Genomic DNA, 24875 nt, shown 5'->3' on the forward strand with positions numbered 1-24875 from the left:
CAATGACATCCCCGTTGGGCGTATTTTATTTTGACTATAAAGTTCACGTCAAAGTTTATTGGACAATATTTTGTCAGCAAATGTCTAGGCGTACATAACACTACTGCCTATGTGTATCCCACGGCTCATAAAACAACTATTAGTGTTGTTTCTATCTCAATACCTAGGATATTTAGGCATGCAATGCAGTCTGTTCTCCACAAGCCACTTCAGTTGGCCCACAAATTGAGCATGTTACTGAACTGAGGATGGTCATCCATTTTGTAGGTGAGAGAGGGGGTCAAGTGGAGTTGTGAGGCTGTTCCTTTCCTCTAACCAGTCAACGACACCCCATCCATACACGCACACTTTCTCCCGTAGCCTCCGATGAGGGAAAGCCGAACCGGGCGCCATAAGAGCATGTCACAGCTCATTAGGGGGGGGGGGGATATAAAGGTGCTAGAAGTGGCCTCTGCTTGAGTTGGAGCATCACCAAGGACAGGAAGCTAGCCCACAGGGCCAAGCGTGCAGCACTGAGTCAGCCAGCCAGCAGTCTGCACTACTGCTCATTTAACTGCACCTACGTCAGTGACACTGCCACAAATCCATCTGTCTCGGGGCCAAGGGCTACTGCCGGGCTCCAAACATAACAAGGCAGCAGGAAGGAGGAATTAACTTTCATTATTTGTTTCGCCTCCCTAATTCGAACATGCCATATGATTGATGTATAGGGGTTGCGTTTGAGTGGCTCTGTGTATTTAATACGCTGGCCACTGCTTGCGGGTTTATGTCACTTTATTGTGACGGGCTGCTCAGGTCTAGTGTTCCCTTTTAATATATCTTAGGGAAAGAAAGGGGGGTAGCTCCTAGCTAGCAATGTTAGCAGTCGGGTTCCCGGCCAGACAGTCGATGGAGCTCAGTTGCCTCCAATTCCCTCTAGTCAGCAGGCTGCTCGTCTCAGTGCTCCTACGGAATACTAATGTAATGTTCTGTTCGTACAGTGGTGGGAGACAGTGAGGGCATGGCAAGCTTAGTAGGCAGACGAGTGCTATTAAGATCACGAGTGCTTGCGTTGTAGCCTCACAAGGCCTTTTCCCCCCCATCAGCCATCAACCACGAGAAACACATACTACAGTGTACTGTAGAACTCTGTAGTCTCCCTCGATCATGTGTAGTACTGACTATATCGTTTTGTACTGTCGAATACGGTACTACGCACTGTATTGATACGCTATTCCCCTCCCCCAATATCCCAATTACTGCCACCCATGAGGGAGAAACCAAGTATAGACCGTATATTGCATTCCCTACAGGTTATAGAAAAGAGCAGAAGCCCTGAACCGATCTGTTCAGACCCCAGTCTTACCTACTTACAGGTTATGGACAATTTGCTCTTTTAGTATTTGACCAGCAGATTTCCTCAAGGAGAGCACCCAAACAAGGTAACACAAGCTAATAAAAAAAGAGATAATGAAACAAAAGATAATAAAACAAAAACGCTATAGTAAATACTACAGTAATGTCTGCAGAAACACTATAGTAAATACTACAGTATACTACAGTAATGTCTACAGAAACACTATAGTAAATACTACAGTATACTACAGTAATGTCTGCAGAAACACTAGAGTAAATACTACAGTATACTACAGTAATGTCTGCAGAAACACTAGAGTAAATACTACAGTATACTACAGTAATGTCTGCAGAAACACTAGAGTAAATACTACAGTATACTACAGTAATGTCTGCCGAAACACTAGAGTAAATACTACAGTATACTACAGTAATGTCTGCCGAAACACTAGAGTAAATACTACAGTATACTACAGTAATGTCTGCAGAAACACTACAGTAATGTCTGCAGAAACACTATAGTAAATACTACAGTATACTACAGTAATGTCTGCAGAAACACTATAGTGAATACGACAGTATACTACAGTAATGTCTGCAGAAACACTATAGTGAATACTACAGTATACTACAATAATGTCTGCAGAAACACTACAGCGAATACTACAGTATACTACAGTAATGTCTGCAGAAACACTAGTAAATACTACAGTATACTACAGTAATGTCTGCAGAAACACTAGTAAATACTACAGTATACTACAGTAATGTCTGCAGAAACACTATAGTAAATACTACAGTATACTACAGTAATGTCTGCAGAAACACTACAGCGAATACTACAGTATACTACAGTAAATACTACAGTATACTACAGTAATGTCTGCAGAAACACTATAGTAAATATTACAGTGTACTACAGTAATGTCTGCAGAAACACTACAGCGAATACTCTAGTATACTACAGTAATGTCTGCAGAAACACTATAGTAAATACTACAGTATACTACAGTAATGTCCGCAGAAACACTACAGTAAATACTACAGTATACTACAGTAATGTCTGCAGAAACACTACAGTAAATACTACAGTATACTACAGCAATGTCTGCAGAAACACTATAGTAAATACTGCAGTATACTACAGTAATGTCTGCAGAAACACTACAGCGAATACTGCAGTATACTACGCTCATATCCCCAAAAACACTACAGTAAATACTACAGTATTATTCAGTGTAGTGTTTTTGCACATGAAGCCCACACGATTGACAGTCATTGGAATTATGTGCCTGTCCCAAATAGCACAATATTCCCTATAAAGTACACCATTTTTTTGACCAGACGATATCTTCCCCGGTTACTGGTTCCGTACAGTAAAGTTAAGCCTGTATGGTAGATTGATCTTGTGTTATGCATGGTCATTTTGAACCGGTTATATGCATTTTGGGAAGGATGTTGAACACTGGCCCATCCCTCTTATATCTTCTTTTGTTGAACAAGAGAATTGCAGGTGTTTTTTTTTTTTTTTTACCAGGCAACACTTGGCATGTCATCACCTACCTTCCCAACCCTGATGCCTGCTGTGTCGCTCAGGCCCTTCCACACACATATGGCTTAGACGGAGACATGGGGTTACTCTCCGTCTCCCGACTGTATCCTGGTTTCACTCGGTCATGGAAAACGACACAGTCCCAGGATATTATCCATCCGTCTTCCAGTCGCTCTCCTCGCCATGCGACTTTGGAAAATTCTGCGGCGGCGAAACATAAGGCCCGGTCCCAGTGCTGAACACACATTGATAGATGATCCTGCCAATTAAAACGGAGAAAAAAGAACCCAAAACTGTACACTGTAAAATTGCCAATTTTTGTCTTCCTTAAGCAGTGGAAAACATTCGCCCTGCACCACTGGTAGCCTGTGTTTATAACCGAGACATGTCCAACAGTCATAGTGGGCTATTCCACAGTAACAGAATGATGCAGACGCTCAAAACGTTTAAATGTATGTCAAACAAAACATGAACCAATGATTGCAAAGTAAACAAACCGTGCGACTCTATGCAATAGTGTTGTACGGTTTTGTTTAACATTGCAATCATTGGTTATTGTTCGACATATATTCGAAGGTGAATGGCCTTAGCAATCGTTCTGTTACTGTGGAATTGCCCATTAATTATTGGGTTGTGTTTCACAACACAGACTGACGATCACTCAGACGAAACGAAACATGTTCTACCAAATCTAGGTTGTTTGTTTAAAGTGTAGTTTTCATATCAAAAGAATAATAGGTCGTAGCCCAACTCATTCATATAAAATGTGTTGTTTCTGAGTATTTAGAAATGTTATGGTCACGTGTGTTTTGTGTACGTCAGTGAGTGTACGTGCGCTGCCCCGTGAATTTGGGTGGGTGGTGCGATTTAAGCACCAGCTAATTGTTTCAGTCTTTTCGAATGCACTTGTGGGTAGGGTATCGTCGGGTCCGGGGGGGCGTTTCATGAAGCAGATGTTATTTGAAAGTAGGGCGAGCCAACGGAAAAAGAAAGGGGTTGTGCAATGGATGATGGAGGTCTTGTTTTTACAAATGTAGCAGTTTAACCAACACACACACAGACACACACACACACACACACACACACACACTCTACGCATGTAACCAACACATGGGTGTTGAATAGTAAGCCTCTAATAAAACACATTACTGTCAGCTGCAAGTCACTTTCAAATCCTCCTAACAAAGTAGCTTTCTGTTTGAGATCCCAATTACCAAACAAAACGAAGCAGAAAGTTGTCTTAGTGGCTAAACAATTCGGTTGGATGTTTACAGTTTGTTTTATTGAGTGGTTTAGCTACAGTAACGTTAGCTAAATCTAAGATGACATACTGCATGTGAGACAACCACAGCCGATTGCAGAGGACTCATTTCAACGCCAGAAAGCAGTTTGAATTTTGTCAATGAGGACGTAGCACTGCGTAGACTAATCCAACCCCTCCCGCACTGCCCCCCACCCCTATCTTACTCTGTCAGTATGTGATCCCGCCGGTTGCATGTTTGTGTGCATAAAATGCAATCCCACAGAATGATTACGCATGCACACACGCGCACAGCACCAAACACTCATCGTGCTGTGCCTTGGGGATGCCTGGGGGATTAAGTGGTGCTTCATGCTTCTTGTTATATGAGAGAGAGAGAGAGAGCCCCAGAGTCAGACTCCTTAGTAGGGGGAGACACTCTGTCCTCGCCCCGTCACCCCTTAACCATAGGGCTCTGGTCAAAAGTAGTGCACTATACAGGGAATAGGGTGCCACTTGGGACGCAGGTCTGACCGTAGCATCTGCCATTTTGGGTGGACGTTTCGTACATTTTATAATTGCAATGTTTCTCTGTTTCTCTTTCAGAACTCTATGAACCTTCCTCCAGACAAAGCGCGACTATTGCGGCAGTACGACAACGAGAAGAAGTGGGAACTTATCTGTGATCAGGTGGGATGTTGTTTACTCACCTTCATTAACCTGTTCACAATATCCTAGTTTAGAATCTACTGTGTCAGTCAGGGACGGACTTGGACCAGAAATCAAAATTTCGAACACACCGGCCCATTTTTTTCCCCCAAGGGAGGCCCCCACACCGGACCATTTTTTCCACCCGAGGGAGGCCCCCACACCGGCCCATTTTCCTCCCCCGAGGGAGGCCCCCACACCGGCCCATTCCCCCCCGGGGAGGCCCCCACACCGGACCATTTTTCCCCCCCATAGGGAGGCCCCCACACCGGACCATTTTTTTCTCCTAGATCCCCATTATTAGCTAAATAACTTGTTATGGCTGCAATCCCGATATCGGGATAAGTGTCATCAACAACCGCTGAATAGCATAGCGCTACATTCAATAAATATTACTACAAATATTTATATTCATGAAATCACAAGTGCAATATAGGAAAACACAGCTTAGCCTTTTGTTAATCCACCTGTCGTGTCAGATTTTGAAATTACGCTTTTCAGCGAAAGCAATCCAAGCGTTTGTGTAAGTTTATCGATCGCACGACAAAACATTAAGTACACTTAGCATCAGGAAGCTTGGTCACGAAAATCAGAAAAAGCAATCAAATTAATAGTTTACCTTTGATGATCTTCGGATGTTTTCACACGTTATGTTATGTTCAGAAATCCACAGGAAAGAGCGGTCACGACAACGCAGACGAAAATTCCAAATAGTTTCCATAATGTCCACAGAAACATGTCAAACGTTTTTTATAATCAATCCTCAGGTTGTTTTTAAAATATATAATCGATAATATATCAACCGCAAATGTCTTTCACAGTAGGAGAGGGAAAAGCAATACCTATCCAAATTCTGTTGCGCGAGCAAAACTCATGTGACCACTTGACGCGATGTTATCGTTCTGGCTCATTTTTCAAAATAAAAGCCTGAAACTATGTCTGAAGACTGTTGACACCTTGAGGAAGTGATAGGAAAAGGAATCTGGTTCATATCCCTTTAAATCCAGCAAAGGGAGGCTATGGAACATGGAGTTTTCAAAATAGAAGCCACTTCCTGTTTTGATTTTCCTCAGGGTTTCGCCTGCAATATCAGTTCTGTTATACTCACAGACAATATTTTGACAGTTTTGAATCTTTAGAGTGTTTTCTATCCAATACTAATAATAATATGCATATATTAGCAACTGAGACTGAGGAGCTGGCCGTTTACAATGGGCACCTTTTCATCCAAGCTACTCAATACTGCCCCTGCAGCCATAAAAAGATGCTTCTAATTTTGTGCAACAACCCTCAATTTGACGGGCACACTTGGCTAAAGATGGACCAGCCCATCTGGCATTTGCCCGAACTGCCGTATGGCTGGTACATTTCTGACCCAAGTCGCTAGTCTAAACAACTGAGAGGGCACTTTGTGTGTGTGTGTGTGTGGCCCTCGGTCCCCCAAGCCCCTCCCTAGTTGGTCAAGTTGGTGAGGTGGCCCTGCTGGGGTGCAGATGATTCAGTAGAAAGCAGTACATTCACTCTCCACTGAGTGGAGGGAAGGATGACAGGGGTTTCACGGTGTGTTCAGCAGACCGAGTAGGGCTCCTGTCAAAAGTAGTGCACTATATAGGGAATAGCGTGCCATCTGGGATGGAACCCGTGTGTTTTCTGCTTCCCTGAGCAGAGTGAAAAGACGAGAGGGAGAGAGGGACCACCAAGCACTCGCTCAGGCTAAGGATACCATTGATACGCAGCCTCCCTGAACACAATAGACTAGAGTGGGGAAGTGGGCAGAATATGCAGTTTGCTGCCTGGTCGTTTTGACATGTTGACACGTTTTTGAATTGTGACCGGAGTTCAAATTCCTGTCAGCGTCACACGTCAAGTGAAGCGAAGTTGTCTGGCATTTCTCAATGGCTCTCCATAGTCCCTGTTTAGTGTACTATGTTTGTCCATGTACCATAGGGTTCTGGTTAAAACGAGTGTACTACAGGGGAGAGTGGGGTAAGTTGAGTCCTTTTGTTTTTACACGCAGTAACACTCTGTCAAAGGAAAACAGAGTATTCTTTCTAACAAAGATTTGTATCATATATTTCAGGATGCTGTGTATCCCTAGAAATAATCAGAATTCATGTTAACATTACAGTTTTGAAAACATAACTTGTCGAAAAACAGTGGTCTCCCGGGGTATGGCGTAAGTTGAGCCACGGGACGGTAAGTTTCTGTACTGAATGAAATATTACCACTACCTTTTTAGACCATGTCTATCTTTATTTCACAAACACAATTGAAATGTTTTTGTTGTATTTTAAGCATTTTAAGCATTTTTTTTGTAGCGCTTTTAACATAGGTCAGTCCCTGTTGTTACCTCATATCCCAGTGATAATGCCTTGTATTACGCCTGTGAAGAAAACACTTACATTTGCTCCACTTGCCATCGGCTCAACCATTGGTTTATTTTACCCCATGGTTATTGGTTCAACTTACCCCACGGCAAACATTTTTGACTAAATTAGCCCGCACAGCTACAAGGATGCACTTTCATGTTAGGTTTATGGCCTCATATTGAAGCGTATACTGATGTATAGTACAATCTTAAAATGATCTACTTTGGTTTAGATACAAGCATCATGAAACCTCTTAACACAATAAATGAACGGGACGTGGTGGAAATACATTGTTTGTTTTTTGAACCTAACTTGCTTACCACTTTTATCCATGTGGTTTCTTCCTTCACAGACTCAATGACATTTTTTGTTTTGGTTTCATAGAAACAAGGGTGGCTTAATTTACCCCTTTGGCTCAACTTAACCCACTCTCCCCTATAAGGAACAGGTTTTTATTCGGGACACAGATTCAGAATGACTCTCCTCCTTGTGAAGAGTGATCAGTTAGCTGTTTAAAGATGGCCTGATGGAATTCTGTCCAGGGGAAAGTTTGGAAGTGAGAAGCAAGGCGGGATCCAACAGTTTGTTCGCTGTTTGCGGAAACAAAGTTGGGTCGTATTGCTAAAAATAGACTTCTGCATGTTTGCCATCAGAATAACTAACCCGTGTTAAAGCCGAGTTGTGCAAATAAAATGTTTTCCTTGTCATATTACAACAACAGCTCATTTCGTAATGTAACCATGGCAACTGCGATGTTCGGAGAGGTAGCCAGAGAAACAAGGCCGACAGGTACATTAGCTTTGAACAGTATTTCTCTTGAAAAAAAAAAAAAAACATTCAGGGGGGTTCAAATATTAAACCTTTGTTAGGGCAATTAAGATCGATAAAATATTAAAGATGCTCTTCTCACAACGAAAACAAGGAAAGGAGATTATTCTATAGTATGCCTGCATGAAGAACATGATGCATTGACCAATGTCCAATTATCCTCATCAGAGACCTCATCATGTAATGCCAAATGAGCCTTTCTTTGACCCACAGTAGACCTCTCTCAGCTACATCATGGCTTCATCCCAAATGGCACCCTATTCCCGATAATGCACTACTTAAGTGCACTATACAGGGATTAGGGTGCCATTTGGGACATAGTGCCTGGCTCCTCTGGTTGTCAATGCCACGTGGGTGGAATGTTGAGACTGGTATGTTGAGCAATGGTTTTGAGAGTTATTAATGGTGCTTCCAGCCTCAGCCTTTAGATAGGGAAAGCCATTGAAGTGCTGTGTCTTTGGAACTATCTCTGCCTCTCAAGTCGTTCATCCAGCAACAGAGAAGAGAGAGGCTTCCTTACTTTGGGCTCCCGAGTGGCGCAGCGGTCTAGGGCACTGCATCTCAGTGCTAGAGTATCACAACCGGCCGTGATTGATAGTCCCATAGGGCGGCACACAGTTGTCCTGGGTTTGGCCTGGATAGGCCGCCATTGTAGATAAGAATTTGTTCTTAACTGACTTGCCTCGTCAAATAAAGGTGAAATAAAACATCAACTTCACCATTAATAGTGGAATTGTAATGATTTAATAGATAAGCAGCCTGCCTGCCCAGTATAGTGTATGTTCTCTCTCCCTTTGAACTCGGTAGAGAGACTCCTCTCCGCCCCTCCGCATTGCAGCAGGATTTGAACTCTGGGCTTCACATGGCAGCTTAGTTCAAATTACCAGGAAGTCACTCCTCCTCTTTATCTAGTGGCTATACAGCACACACAGGATATTACAAACACCGCTGGCACTGCACCCAGTTAACCCCCGTCTCCCAGCAGTATCCCTCTCCTCTGTCCCACTCGGGCCCCATGCTGCAGGTGCAGAGGAGGGATTCTACTACTATTACGACAGCTCAGATGGAATCCAGATCACGATCCTCCTCCCACAGATGGCTTTTATGGCTGTCATAGACCACGCGGGAACTCTTTTATATGTCCCCCTATAAATCTCATATACTTTCCGTACGCCATGGCCTGCCACGTATATATTCCCCTGTCATTTTACCAGCAACATATGCAGCTTGTCTGTCACCAACAACGGGGGGGAGGCATCCCAAATCGTACACTATTCCCTTTACAGTGCACTACTTTTGACCAGAGCCCTATACAGTGAGGGAAATAAGTATTTGATCCCCTGCTGATTTTGTATGTTTGCCCACTGACAAAGAAATGATCAGTCTATAATTTTAATGGTAGGTTTATTTGAACAGTGAGAGACAGAATAACAGCAAAAAATCCAGAAATATGCATGTCCAAAATGTTATAAATTGATTTGCATTTTAATGAGGGAAATAAGTATTTGACCCCACTGCAAAACATGACTTAGTACTTGGTGGCAAAACCCTTGTTGGCAATCACAAAGGTCAGACTGTTCTTGTAGTTGGCCACCAGGTTTGCACACATCTCAGGAGGGATTTTGTCCCACTCCTCTTTGCAGATCTTCTCCAAGTCTTTAAGGTTTCGAGGCTGAAGTTTGGCAACTCGAGCCTTCAACTCCCTCCACAGACTTTCTATGTGATTAAGGTCTGGAGACTGGCTAGGCCACTCCAGGACCTTAATGTGCTTCTTCTTGAGCCACTCCTTTGTTGCCTTGGCTGTCTGTTTTGGGTCATTGTCATGCTGGAATACCCATCCACGACCCATTTTCAATGCCCTGGCGGAGGGAAGGAGGTTCTCACCCAAGATAAGACGGTACATGGCCCTGTCCATCGTCTCTTTGATGCGGTGAAGTTGTCCTGTCCCCTTAGCAGAAAAACACCCCCAAAGCATAATGTTTCCACCTCCATGTTTGACGGTGGGGATGGTGTTCTTGGGGTCATAGGCAGCATTCCTCCTCCTCCAAACACGGCGAGTTGAGTTGATGTCAAAGAGCTCCATTTTAGTCTCATCTGAGCACAACACTTTCACCCAGTTGTCCTCTGAATCATTCAGATGTTCATTAGCAAACTTCAGACGGGCATTTATATGTGCTTTCATGAGCAGGGGGACCTTGCGGGCGATGCAGGATTTCAGTCCTTCACGGCATAGGGTGTTACCTATTGTTTTCTTGGTGACTATGGTCCCAGCTGCCTTGAGATCATTGACAAGATCCTCCCGTGTAGTTCTGGGCTGATTCCTCACCATTCTCATGATCATTGCAACTCCACGAGGTGACATCTTGCATGGAGCCCCAGGCCTAGGGAGATTGACAGTTCTTTTGTGTTTCTTCCATTTGCGAATAATCGCACCAACTGTTGTCACCTTCTCACCAAGCTGCTTGGCGATGGTCTTGTAGCCCATTCCAGCCTTGTGTAGGTCTACAATCTTATCCCTGACATCCTTGGAGAGCTCTTTGGTCTAGGCCATGGTGGAGAGTTTGGAATCTGATTGATTGATTGCTTCTGTGGACAGGTGTCTTTTATACAGGTAACAAACTGAGATTAGGAGCACTCCCTTTAATAGTGTGCTCCTAATCTCAGCTCATTACCTGTATAAAAGACACCTGGGAGCCAGAAATCTTTCTGATTGGGAGGGGGTCAAATACTTATTTCCCTCATTAAAATGCAAATCAATTTATAAAATTTTTGACATGCGTTTTTCTGGATTTTTTATTGTTGTTACTCTGTCTCTCACTGTTCAAATAAACCTACCATTAAAATTATAGACTGATCATTTCTTTGTCAGTGGGCAAACGTACAAAATCAGCAGGGGATCAAATACTTTCCCTCCTCACTGTAGGTGCCATTTGGGAAGCAAATGTTTTTATTGGATCAACAAGTCAAGCTCCCTTTCCTGCATGGAGCTGTCCTCTTTCCTGTTATTGTGACTGAGAGGCAACAGCACTCACTCACGCGGTGATGAATGTAATGGTGAGGCCATCGGCATCATCACACAGCCAGCAATGCGATGTCAAACACCCAGAAAATAAACACAACGCTCAGGCTGCCTCCAAAATGGCATCCTATTACCTATGTAGTGCACTTGATAGGGAATAGGATGCCATTTGGAACAAGGCTACTGATTTACACAATCTGCATGTCTGACCTGGGTTGACATGGCCTAGCGACATGTAGTGAGCTCTGAGCGATGTTATTGGCCAATGTACCGGTTCTGGTGTGATTTGTGATTCTCATTCCCGTTCGGAGTGATCCAAAGCCTCCGCTAATCCCTCTTGCTTGAATTTGGAGGACTGTGGGGGAAATTATGGCCTAAAACCTGCCTACTGCCAGCCCTAGACAGTCGGTCAGGGCAAACAAGGCAGCCAGCCTGCGTCAGGCGCTCTTTGCAGTCCCAGATGCACTCTGAACAGCCTTCTAAGGCACCACCGCATAGACACAAAGCTATGAGAGTCTGGTGATTCTGATCTGGGATCTGGGGCTGTGTAGGCTAGTTATTCACCTTTCTGTACTGGCCACTTTGACCTACAGGCCCTGGTCAAAACTTGTGCACTATGAAGGGAATATGTGGCCATTTGGGATGGAACCCTGTCACCTACAGACGAGCCGACTACTAATCATTCGATATCAGGACAGTGTGGTGTGGTCTGCCTGGGTTTGTTTAATGTCAGTTCATTAAACCTGAGGAGACTGTCTCTCTCTGACACAACAGTCTACCTCTGGCAAGATGGTAGCCAACCTGGTCTCAAACATATTACATCTTACTAAAAATCTGTGCTACTCCATTTAGTATGATATGTTACTTTACATTAGGTTACATTATAGCGGTCATACAATATAATACGTATAGTATCCTATGTTTTGACCACACCAGTATGATTTGATCCATTTAGTATGATATATTATGTTTGACTGCTTTAGTATGATATATTACGTTCAACTGCTTTAATGTGATATATTACATCCAACTACTTTAGTATGATATATTACATTCAACTACTTTAGTATGATATATTACATTCAACTACTTTAGTATCAAATCAAATCAAATGTATTTATATAGCCCTTCTTACATCAGCTGATATTTCAAAGTGCTGTACAGAAACCCAGCCTAAAACCCCAAACAGCAAGCAATGCAGGTGTAGAAGCACGGTGGCTAGGAAAAACTCCCTAGAAAGGCCAAAACCTAGGAAGAAACCTAGAGAGGAACCAGGCTATGAGGGGTGGCCAGTCCTCTTCTTGCTGTGCCGGGTGGAGATTATAACAGAACATGGCCAAGATGTTCAAATGTTCATAAATTATCAGCATGGTCAAATAATAATAATCACAGTAGTTGTCGAGGGTGCAGCAAGTCAGCACCTCAGGAGTAAATGTCACACCGGATAAGACAGGAGAAGTACTCCAGATATAACAGACTTACCCTAGCCCCCCGACACAAAAACTACTGCAGCACATATACTGGAGGCTGAGACAGGAGGGGTCAGGAGACACTGTGGCCCCATCAGATGATACCCCTGGACAGGGCCAAACAGGCAGGATATAACCCCACCCACTTTGCCAAAGCACAGCCCCCACACCACTGGAGGGATATCTTCAACCACCAACCTACCATCCTGAGACAAGGCCGAGTATAGCCCACGAAGTTCTCCGCCACGGCACAACCCAAGGGGGGGGCGCCAACCCAGACAGGAAGATCACGTCAGTGACTCAACCCAATCAAGTGACCAGTAAGCCAGTGACTCAGCCCCTGTAATAGGGTTAGAGGCAGAGAATCCCAGTGGAGAGAGGGGAACCGGCCAGGCAGAGACAGCAAGGGCGGTTCGTTGCTCCAGAGCCTTTCCGTTCACCTTCACACTCCTGGCCAAACTACACTACAATCATATGAGTTCCTCAGTTAGGTGTTTAACTGATTTTTGTCCTCTGACGTCCTTGGGTAGGCAGAGGGAGTCTGGAAGGGCATCAAGGAATCTTTGGGTTGTCTGAGAATTTATAGCACGACTTTTGATGCTCCTTGGTTGGGGTCTGAGCAGATTATTTGTTGCGATTGCAAACGTAATAAAATGGTGGTCCGATAGTCCAGGATTATGAGGAAAAACATTAAGATCCGCATTTATTCCATGGGACAAAACTAGGTCCAGAGTATGACTGTGACAGTTTGTAGGTCCAGAGACATGTTGGACAAAACCCACTGAGTCGATGATGGCTCCGAAAGCGTTTTGGAGTGAGTCTGTGGACTTTTCCATGTGAATATTAAAGTCACCAAAAATTAGAATATTATCTGCTATGACTACAAGGTCCGATAGGAATTCAGGGAAATCAGTGAGGAACGCTGTATATGCCCCAGGAGGCCTTTAAACAGTAGCTATAAAAAGTGATTGAGTAGGTTGCATAGATTTCATGACTAGAAGCTCAAAAGACGAAAACGTCTTTTTTTTTTGTTAATTGAAATTTGCTATTTTTAATGTTAGCAACACCTCCACCTTTGCGGGATGCAAAGTATAACCAGGTGGTGAGGCCTCATTTAACACAGTAAATTAATCAGGCTTAAGCCAGATTTCAGTCAGGCCAATCACATCAAGATTATGATCAGTGAATAGTTCATTGACTATAACTGCCTTTGAAGTGAGGGATCTAACATTAAGTAGCCCTATTTTGAGATGTGAGGTATCACGATCTCTTTCAATAATGGCAGGAATGGAGGAGGTCTTTATCCTAGTGAGATTGCTAAGGCGAACACCGCCATGTTTAGTTTTGCCCAACCTAGGTCGAAGCGCAGACACAGTCTCAATGGGGATAGCTGAGCTGACTACACTGACTGTGCTAGTGGCAGACTCCACTAAGCCGACAAGCTGGCTAACAGCCTGCTGCCTGGCCTGCACCCTATTTCATTGTGAAGCTAGAGGAGTTAGAGCCCTGTCTATGTTGGTAGATAAGATCAGAGCACCCCTCCATCAAGGCTGGAGTCCGTCACTCCTCAGCAGGCCAGGCTTGGTCCTGTTTGTGGGTGAGTCCCAGAAAGAGGGCCAATTATCTACAAATTCTATCTTTTGGGAGGGGCTGAAAACAGTTTAACCAGCGATTGAGTTGTGAGACACTGCTGTAGAGCTCATCACTCCCCCTAACTGGGAGGGGGCCAGAGACAATTACTCGATGCCGACACATCTTTCTAGCTGATTTACAGGCTGAAGCTATGTTGCACTTGGTGACCTCTGACTGTTTCATCCTAACATCGTTGGTGCCAACGTGGATAACAATATCTCTATACTCTCTACACTTGCCAGTTTTAGCTTTAGCCAGCACCATCTTCAGATTAGCCTTAACCTCGGTAGCCCTGCCCCCTGGTAAACAGTGTATGATCGCTGGATGATTTGTTTTAAGTCTTAATACTGCGGGTAATGGAGTCTTCAATGACTAGGGTTTTCAATTTGTCAGAGCTAATGGTGGGAAGCTTCGGCATCTCAGACCCCGTAACGGGAGGAGTGGAGACAAGAGAAGGCTCGGCCTCTGACTCCGACTCCCTGCTTAATGGGGAAAACCTGTTGAAAGTTTCTGTCGGTTGAATGAGCGACACCGGTTGAGCATTCCTACAGTATTTCCCTCCAGAAGCCATGAGAAAGTTGTCCGGCTGCGGGGACCGTGCGAGGGGATTTATTTTAACGTTACTATCTGTACTTAGTGGTGGCACAGATGCTGTTTCATCCTTTCCTACACTGCAATTACCCTTGCCTAACAATTGCGTCTGAAGCTGGGCTTGTAGCACAGCTATCCTCGCCGTAAGGCGATCGTTCTCCTGCATATTATGAGTACAGCGACTGCAATTAGAAGGCAACATGTTAATGTTACTACTTAGCTTTGGCTGTTGGAGGTCCTGACGAACCACGTCCAGATAAAGCGCCCGGAGTGAAAAAGTTGAAAGAAAAAAAAAAGTTGTGAGGGAAAAACTAAAGTTGGCAACAAAACGATATATTATGTTGCTTTAGTATAATATACTATGTGCCAAAGTTGTCCGTGATGAGATTCAAACATGCAACTTTCGCTTTGCTAGACGTTTGCACTTTTACGCCCACACATCCACCTCGACCAACGAGCCTAATTTGACGAGTCTGTGATAGTGGAGCCGTTGTGAGTGATGACCTTGTGGCCTTTTATTAGAGTGCCGATATACGCACGGGAAACTGTTGAGTGTGAAAAATCCAGCAGCGTTTGAGGTATTAACCCAAACCGGTGCGTCTGGCACCGACTACCATACCCCGTTTATAGGCGCTTACATTTTCTGTCTTGCCCATTCACCCCCTGAATGGCACACATACACAATCCATGTCTCAAGGCTTAAAAATCATTTTTTAACCTGTCTCTAGAGGTCGACTGATTTATCAGAATGGCCGATTAATTAGGGCCGATTTCAAGTTTTCATAACAATCGGAAATCGGTATTTTTGGACACCGATTTGGACGATTTACTTAAAAAATATATTTTGTTACATCTTTTTAAAATCTTTATTTAACTAGGCAAGTCAGTTAAGAACACCTTCATATTTTCAATGATGGCCTGGGAACGGTGGGTTAACTGCCTTGTTAAGGGGCAGAACGACAGATTTTTATCTTGTCAGCTCGGGGATTCAATCTTGCAACCTTACAGTTAACTAGTCCAACGCTCTAACCACCTGCCTCTTATTGCACTCCACGAGGAGACTGCCTGTTACGCGAATGCAGTAAGCCAAGGTAAGTTGCTAGCTAGCATTAAACTTATCTTATAAAAAACAATCAATCAATCAATCATAATCACTAGCTAACTACACATGGTTGATGATATTACTAGTTTATCTAGCGTGTCCTGCGTTGCATATAATCGATGCAGTGCGTATTCGCGAAAAGGACTGTCCTTGCTCCAATGTGTATCTAACCATAAACATCAATACCTTTCTTAAAATCAATACACAGAACTATATATAGTATAACCTGAATATTTAGCTAAAAGAAATACAGGTTAGCAGGCAATATTAACCTGGTGAAATTGTGTCACTTGAGTCAGGCTATATGTAACAGTTTGGGCCACCTAATTTGCCAGAATTTTACGTAAGTATGACATAACATTGAAGGTTGTGCAATGTAACAGGAATATTTAGACTTATGGATGCCACCCGTTAGATAAAATACAGAACGGTTCCGTATTTCACTGAAAGAATAAACGTCTTGTTTTCGAGATGATAGTTTCCGGATTCGACCATATGAATGACCTAAGGCTCGTATTTCTGTGTGTTATTATGTTATAACTAAGTCTATGATTTGATAGAGCAGTCTGACTGAGCGATGGTAGGCAGCAGCAGGCTCGTAAGCATTCATTCAAACAGCACTTTAGTGCCTTTTGCCAGCAGCTCTTCGCAATGCTTCAAGCATTGCGCTGTTTATGACTTCAAGCCCATCACCTCCCGAGATTAGGCTGGTGTAACCGATGTGAAATGGCTAGCTAGTGAGCGGGGTGCGCGCTAATAGCGTTTCAAACGTCACTCGCTCTGAGACTTGGAGTAGTTGTACCCCTTGCTCTTCAAGGGCCGCAGCATTTGTGGAGCGATGGGTAACGATGCTTCAAGGGTGTCTATTGTCAATGTGTTCCTGGTTCGAGCCCAGGTAGGGGCGAGGAGAGGGACGGAAACTATACTGTTACACTGGCAATACTAAAGTGCCTATAAGAACATCCAATAGTCAAAGGTATATGAAATACAAATCGTATAGAGAGAAATAGTCCTATAATTCCTATAATAACTACAACCTAAAACTTCTTACCTGGGAATATTGAAGACTCATGTTAAAAGGAACCACCAGCTTTCATATGTTCTCATGTTCTGAGCAAGGAACTTAAACGTTAGCTTTCTTACATGACACATATTACACTTTTACTTTCTTCACCAACACTTTGTTTTTGCACGTTTCATTATTTATTTGAGGCTAAATTGATTTTATTGGTGTATTATATTAAGTTAAAATAAGTGTTCATTCACTATTGTTGTAATTGTCATTATTTCAAATAAATAAAAACAATCGGCCGATTAATCGGTATCGGCTTTTTTTGGTCCTCCAATAATCTGTATCGGTATCGGCGTTGAAAAACCATAATCGGTCGACCTCTAGTCTCCTCCCCTTCATCTACACGGATTGAAGTGAATTTAACAAGTGACATCAATATGGGACCATAGCTTTCACCTGGATGCACCTGGTCTATGTCGTGGAAAGAGCACGTTTTTAATGTTTTGTCTACTGAGTGGAAATCAACAACAGTGATGTGGTTTAGCCACAGTAGTTTGGCACAATCGCCAGGTAACCAAATGACAGTTAATGTTGTCCCCTTTAACCCTCCACAGTTAGCTGAGTAACTGCAGAATGAGGGTGAAAGTAACGTGTTTTTGTGTTCTCTCTGTCTCCTCCTCTCTCTTCTCTCTCTCTCCCTCTCACAGGAACGATTCCAAGTGAAGAACCCCCCCCACACATACATCCAGAAGCTGAGGGGCTTTCTGGACCCGGCTGCCACCAGGAAGGTAAGGGATAATGTGGATTCTTCCTGACTAACTGTTCCACTGCCTCAGCTTCTTCCTTCCCCTTTCAGCTCAACACCACCTGTGTTACATTCATTTGTAGCAAAACATGTTGCAATGTAAAAAACTTTAAACGTTTCTTATTGGATAAGTTCACGTAGTCCCTTCCCATTTAGCCCCTTCTGCTTCCATTTCATTCCTAGTGAATGTTACCCAGGGTATCCCCACCATACAGCTGTGTTGCCCTGAGAAGTAGTGGGCCCTGGGAGTGAACATGGCCTTGCGGAGCCATAGCTAACAGGAGCGTTATGATATCGTGCCGGTGGTAGTGTTAGGGGAGGGAAGCAGCCAGTACCGGCTGAGGCTGACTCTCTGGCCACAGGAGTTGGAGAGGCGAGAAGGTTTTCCAGAGTAAAGTGTCAGCCAGCATTCAGGCCTCGCCAATAGGAAGAGATTTGGCTTGCGGAGGGAGATAGTGCCGCTGTCCCGATGGGATGCGTTCCAAATGTCGCCCGATTCCCTTATATAGTGCACTACTTTTGACCAAGGCCCATGGGGTATATAGGCAATTCTATAGGGAGTATGTTGCCATTTGGGACGAGGCCACAAAGTTGTCTCTGTAATAAAAACAAATTAGCGCCGAGCGACTCTGCCAGAGGGACATCAGATTGCTCCAGATAATTAAATTACGCTGACCGACTGGATTGAAGGTTTCGGAGCGACATCATATGCTACGGGAGCGTGAAGAGGGCAAGAAAGCAGTTCTAGATCAGCCAATGGATGTGACTTCTGCTACAGAGATAGAATATCTGCCTATGCTTCCCCCCCCCCTCCCCCCCTAGTGTTGAAGTGTGTTCCTCGTCTCTCCCCGATCGAAAAAGCAAAGAGAATATGTTCTACATCTTGTATCGCGACACGCCTCGTATTTTGGCACTCCTGCAGCTCTAGCTGCATTATCGATGAACACTTCTAAGCTCGGGGCCTACGTCTCCCTCAGAGCATCGCCCTGCTCTTTAGGGTTGTATCCAAAAAATGGCACACTATTCCCTTTCCAGTGCACTACTTTCGACCAGAGCCCTATGGACCCTGGTCAAAAGTAGTGGACGGCGAAAGGGAATAGGGGTGCCATATGGGACGCATCCGTAGTCTGCTCTCTGATGATACAGAACGTGACTGAAGGACTAACGTTCCTCTCTGGAGATGGAGATGAAGGGGAAGGAGGATAGGAGGAGGATGAAGAGCAACACTGGAGAGGAGAAGCGAGGAATAGAGATAGGAAGGAGGATGGTGGATGGTAGATAACAAGTGCTCGTGTTGTGGTCAGATGCAAGACTATGAGGAGGAGTGCATTGTGGGATGGGGCAGGGTTAGGCATCCTCCCTAATGGCACCCTAGTCCCTATAGTGCACTACTTTTGACTGGAGCCGAGCCAAAAGTGGTGCACTATATAGGGAAATAGGGTGCTATTTGGGATGTTGGCATGGTGAACGGGAGAATGGCTCCCAGATGACGGAAATGACTGGTCCAGGTTTAACTCTCTCTCAGGGTGTAAACACTTAGCACTGCCATGGCTGAAGGAAGGATTTATTACACACTATCTGCATTCCCAAATGGCACCCTATAGTGGTCTACTTTTCTCCAGGGTCCATAGGGAGTCCCATAGGGCTCTGGTCAACAGTAGTGCACTATATAGGGGATAGGGTGCCATTTGGGACGCATTCACTGACTCCAAGGCCTGCATACGTTTAGGCAGCGAGCCCTCGCTGTCTTTGTTTGTCTAACACCGCTGACCAAAGTATGATCTTCCTCTATCTTTATTGAAACCGTTTGTCACGGGCTGGAATCGAGCCTTCAGCGAGAGGCAACAGCGCTTATTAAAACACGTCTCCGTTTTTTCGACGACGAGCGGTTGGGCTCCTGTGTTTATTTTCACGTCCAAACGTCTGGGCTGTTTATCACATGTCCTGGGAACTATGAGTCGTCAGAGTCTGCTCCCTCCACAGTTGGGCTGATACCATGCTCCAACAACAGTCCCGCGTGTCCCTTGCAGGAGGTCAGCAGCCGGCACCAGAGGGAGAGGGGGAAAGAGACAGAGAGAGAGAGAGAGATGGAAAATGGAGAGAGACGGGGAAAGATAGTGTGTGAGAGAGCGCAGGGGAGAAAGAGAGAGTAGGGGAGAGAGAGAGATGCAGAAAAAGAGAGTTATGGTTTTACATTCCTGTTCAACCCCCTTTTCTTCAGACTCGGGAACAATTGCCACTTTGTGCCTCTGTGGAGAGCCGAAGCTGGAGGTCATTGCCGCCTCTTTACATATGCAGGCCCCCGTGCATTCCTCTCAGCCAATAGGCAGCCAAAAAGGAAGAGGTTCATTCCAAAAAACTCCCTAAGAATGTATCGGCCATTGATTTGTTTCCAGGATGACCTCCCCGGAGCGTGCACCGTCCTCCACTCATCACAGCTCCCCACTCGACCTCTTTTCCCCTCTCTCACTCTCTCTTTGCTATCTCTCCCTTCCGCCTGTTTTCTCTGTTCTCTCTCTTCTCTTCCTCCTCTCTCTTTCCCTGCTTTTCTCTCTCTCTCTCCCTGCACTCTCTCTCGTCTCGTTCCCCCTGCTCTCTCTCTCTTGTCTCGTTCCCCCTGCTCTCTCTCTCGTCTCGTTCCCCCTGCTCTCTCTCATCTCGTTCCCCCTGTACTCTCTCTCTCATCTCGTTCCCCCTGCTCTCTCTCTCTCATCTCGTCTCCCCCTGCTCTCTCTCTCTCTTGTTCCCCCTGCTCTCTCTCTCTCATCTCGTTCCCCTGTCTGCCCTCTCTCTCTCGTCTCATCTCGTTCCCCCTGCTCTCTCTCTCTCGTCTCGTTCCCACTGCTCTCTCTCTCGTCTCGTTCCCCCTGCTCTCTCTCTCTCGTCTCCCCCTGCTCCCTCTCTCGTCTGCCCCCTCTCTCTCTCTCGTCTCGTTCCCCCTGCTCTCTCTCTCTCGTCTCCCTGCTCCCTGCTCTTCTCTCTCGTCTCATTCCCCCTGCTCTCTCTCTCTCGCCTCCCTGCTCCCCCTGCTCTCCCCTCTCTCTCGTCTCGTTCCCCCTGCTCTCTCTCTCGTCACGTTCCCCCTGCTCTATCTCGCTCGTCTCGTTCCCCCTGCTCTCTCTGGATCTGAGCGGCAGCTGGTAGTACTTAGTGAGGAGTGATGTGTGTGTGTGTGTACGTGACCACTGTGTGTGTGGGTCAGGGAGTCTGCGCAGTACACCTCACACTAGCGCCGCTTTCCATATAAACACACAAGGGGGCTCCTCCCTAATAAAAACACTGTTTCTCATCTCACATGTGCCAAACACACTCCCCAGCTCAGTACTACAGGCCAAGGACCAGAGAAACCCTGCCAATGGGAACATCCCTGTACTCATCTCTCTCTCTCGCTCTGTGTTTATAACACTGGGCCCTGCTCTGTTTGTTTGGCACCCTATTCCTTACCTAGTGCACCACTTTTTGACCAGAGCCCTGTGCACTATATAGGGAATAGGGTGCTATTTGGGATGCCGCCAGCCATAGACACATCATGGAAAGGGAAGGCTCCAGCTCAGCCAAAAATGGATTGATATGGAGACTGGGAGCCTCCTCCTCTGTCTCTGTCATTGGTGATGCAATGATTCACTGTCTGCCATCAGGGAGGCTCTTCCACTGAACGAGTAGTGATCAACACCGGTTCTTCTGGGCGTTGATTATGAATGCTAATGGCAAAGCCCTGTCGCTCACGCTATTGCTTTTTGGATTCCTCCGCGCAACTTTTGCGTAACAGGCTGCGAGGCTTTTGTTTGGAGTCGCGGGTCTTTTTGTCTGAAAATGAAAGCAGAGAGAGCGAGAGAGAGAGAGGTGAGAGGGAGAAAGAGAGAGAGGGGGAACAACCTCCCCACAAACACTTGTCTCACGTTGCATATTCACATGCAGGGCAGGTCATACACTTCAGTCCACCCAGCGTTTGTTCCTGGACATGTAACCACGGGAACAGCACAACGGGACTAGAATGGATATATGCTGTGTGTGTGTTTGTGTGAAGGCCCTGACAGCTCAAACACAAGCCAGATCCAATTTAATGAGTCTATTATGGCCTCATCCCAAATAGCACATTATTCTCTATATACCGTAGTGCACCACATTCGACCAAAAGTACACTGTATAGGGAATAGAGTGCCATTTGGGATGCTGACGATTATATTGCTCCGGATGAAGGAACTGCTTCTACGCAAAGCAGACATTGGAATGACTACGGTAAAGTCAAGCATTCTATAAGCAGGACTGTCCATTATGTTGACTTTCATGTTTCCTGGCTCTCTGTTGATGATGATATGGTTGGTGAAATGCCCCAGAAAATCACTCAAAGTTCAACCCGACATATTCTATCGGTCTACTGAATACGGAACGGAGTGATGAAATGTTCAAAATGTCTCTTTCTTTAACCCCAGAAATTCAGACGGAGGGTGCAGGAGTCCACCCAGGTCCTGAGAGAACTGGAAATTTCATTAAGGACCAATCACATAGGGTGAGTAATAATTAAGATTAAGTATGTGAATGTGAAGGTCAAGTGCCTGCGTCCCAAATTGGTACCCTATGGGCCCTGGTCAAAAATAGTGCACTAGAAAGGGAGTGGGGTTCCATTTGGGTCTCATCCCAGGTCAGCTGTGGTCACAGGTGGTAATGAGGCCAGGGTGCATGCTGGGAGCTGGAGGCAGGATGAGGCAGGATAAGGGTCAGCAGGAAGCAGCGGGGGTTGATGGGACTGGATCAATGTCACTGGCGACACGGCACCACTTTGTGACCCTGTGAGGACAGGAAGGAACAGTATGTGTTCCAAATGGCACCCTATTCCCTACACAGTGTCACTGGTGACACGGCTCCACTTTGTGACCATGTGGGGACAGGAAGGAACAGCATGTGTTCCAAATGGCACCCTATTCCCTACACAGTGCACTACTTTTGACCCGAGCCCCCAGCCACAGACAGGAGACCAGCCAGCCAGCCAAGTCCTACCTAGACAATACAACCCCAGGCAGACTCTGTTACATTACAACAGTCACACAATCTCAGCATCCCAACAACACGAGATCCCCCCCCCTCTCTCTTTCTCTCTCTATCTCTCTCTCTCTTTCTCTCTCATCTCTCACTCTCTCTCCTATATCTCTCTCTCTCTCTCACTCTCTCTTTCTCTCTTCATCTCTCTCACTCTCTATCTCTCACTCTCTCTCTCTATCTCTCTCACTCTTTCCCTCTCCTTGTTGTGTAGGCCTATCCCAATGTCAAATGAGAATCCCAGACCGTTCACAACTCTGTGTGTTGCACATGAACCACATGCCGAGCACCGTCTGCGCATTGTCTTTGAACTAAGACTGTGTGTCATTTCTCCTTCTAGGTGGGTGAGAGAGTTCTTAAACGAAGAAAACAAAGGCCTGGACGTACTGGTGGAGTATCTGTCTTTTGCGCAGTACGCTGTCACGTAAGTCCCCCCTCCACGGCTCTTTCTCCTTTCTCCATGTCCTCCTATAGCGCGGGCCAGACAATGAGCACAATGGCCCTTTTTTTGTTTGTTAGCCTAATCAACCACGCATCTCCTCGACACCCTGCAGCCTGCTTCGTTCTCAGAAACACAGAGTCACTGGTCGTATGTGGCGACCGGCCCTGCTCCCGTAGACTCAGTCTACGTCCCAACTGGCACCCTATTCCCTATAGTGGCCCCTGGTCAAAAGCAGTGCACGGCATAGGGAATAGGGTGCCATTTGCCGTGCATACGTTCAACTCTGTGTGGCATGTAGATTCTATTCATAGATGGCATGATTACTCGGTCCAGGGGGTTTCCATTCAGAGCCAATGGCATTTTTAGTTACGTTTGTATTTGCTTTCTGACCCTACGTTATTGGTCTGTCCAACACGTTTCTAATGGTTACCCCATCAGTGAGTGTTTACCTTGATTACCCAGGTACTAGTTAGTCCCCTTTCTTTTTGTTAGAAAACAGCCACAGCTATAAAAAAAAAAAATGTAAAAAAATACAGGGGGAGGGGTGGCGGGGATATCTGCACTCCTAAAATGTGAAGTAAGAGATGCCTCTATGTGACTTTTATACAGTTCTCCTTTTCCTTCCAGACTCTGATAATGTATTAAACAGATTAGGTCTGTGTCTTAAATGGCACCCTATCCACTATGCAGTGCACTACCTTTGACCAGAAACCTATGGGCCCTGGTTAAAAGTAGTGCACTATAAAGAGAATACGGCGCTATTTGGGACATTGCTGGACTGTGGTCAGAGAGTACAGAAATGTACTAGGTTCTCTAAGCCCCTTTGTCCTGTGTGTTTCCCCTCTCCAGGTTTGATGGCGACAGCGTGGAGAACAACCCGGAGAAGTCGGTGGACAAGCCCTGGAGCAGATCCATAGAGGACCTGCATGGGGGGAGTAACCTCCCGTCCCCCGTCAGCGGGAACAGCATTACCCGCGCCGGGCGACACGCCACTCTACGGTAAGCAACGCACACGTCACCTCAACACCATACATTATAGCCTAGAGGCTACTCTAAGAATGCGCTGCACTGATAACCAAGTCCTAATTCTCTATTTAAAACGTAACATGTTTGTTGTATAAGAAATGGCTTGAAATGTCATAATTGTTTTTTGACTTAGTCTGGATTGTCACAGTTCCCAGGTCTGCTAATACGCTCACGCGTTTGCATGTGATGTCTGAGAAGGCCCTTTGTTGTGGTCATGAGGCCTGTAAGTCTTTAAATGGCTTAAGACACGTTTCGTTGTGGCATGGAACGGCAGGACGAAGGATAAGGGGGGGTTGTTTTCCAGAGCTGTGTTTCAAGCGGCATCTTATTCCCAATATAGTGCACTACTTTTGATGGGTCACGGGTCAAAAGTAGGGCACTACATATAGGGAATAGGGTGCCATTTGGGAGAAGACCTTTTATTGGGTCGTCTGACTCATGATGTTATGGAATAGGATATCTCTGACACGGGGGTTTTCGTGGCTTCTGAACAGTCTGGAAGAACTCTCTTCTAAGCACCATCTCTTCCACAGGGATTTTACAGATATTACGTGTTATGTCATGAATATGACGCGAATTCTACGTCTTTTTGAATGATTTGGCAAACATTTGAAATTCTCCCCGTTTCCTTTAAACCATGGTCATTTCATTTGGATTATAGGCGGCAAACATAGTTCATGCATATTTCTAACTCTGTTAATCGCCGCA

The 24875-nt window shown here is 45.3% G+C and overlaps 1 protein-coding gene across 2 annotated transcripts in view; it reads left to right on the forward strand.

Annotated features, from left to right (window-relative positions):
- The window catches only part of LOC112234153 (formin-like protein 2), a 76195-nt gene that overhangs the window by 26198 nt on the left and 25122 nt on the right, over positions 1–24875 (forward strand). For both annotated transcript variants that reach the window (XM_042315987.1, XM_042315996.1), the window contains exons 2-6: positions 4734–4817; positions 17565–17645; positions 22096–22172; positions 23040–23123; positions 23991–24140. In XM_042315987.1, coding sequence (XP_042171921.1) covers positions 4734–4817; positions 17565–17645; positions 22096–22172; positions 23040–23123; positions 23991–24140 — 476 coding nt within the window. The remainder of the gene's footprint in view (positions 1–4733; positions 4818–17564; positions 17646–22095; positions 22173–23039; positions 23124–23990; positions 24141–24875) is intronic.

This window comes from Oncorhynchus tshawytscha, linkage group LG03 (genome assembly GCF_018296145.1).
Source record: "Oncorhynchus tshawytscha isolate Ot180627B linkage group LG03, Otsh_v2.0, whole genome shotgun sequence".
In the NCBI taxonomy this organism is placed as follows: domain Eukaryota; kingdom Metazoa; phylum Chordata; class Actinopteri; order Salmoniformes; family Salmonidae; genus Oncorhynchus; species Oncorhynchus tshawytscha.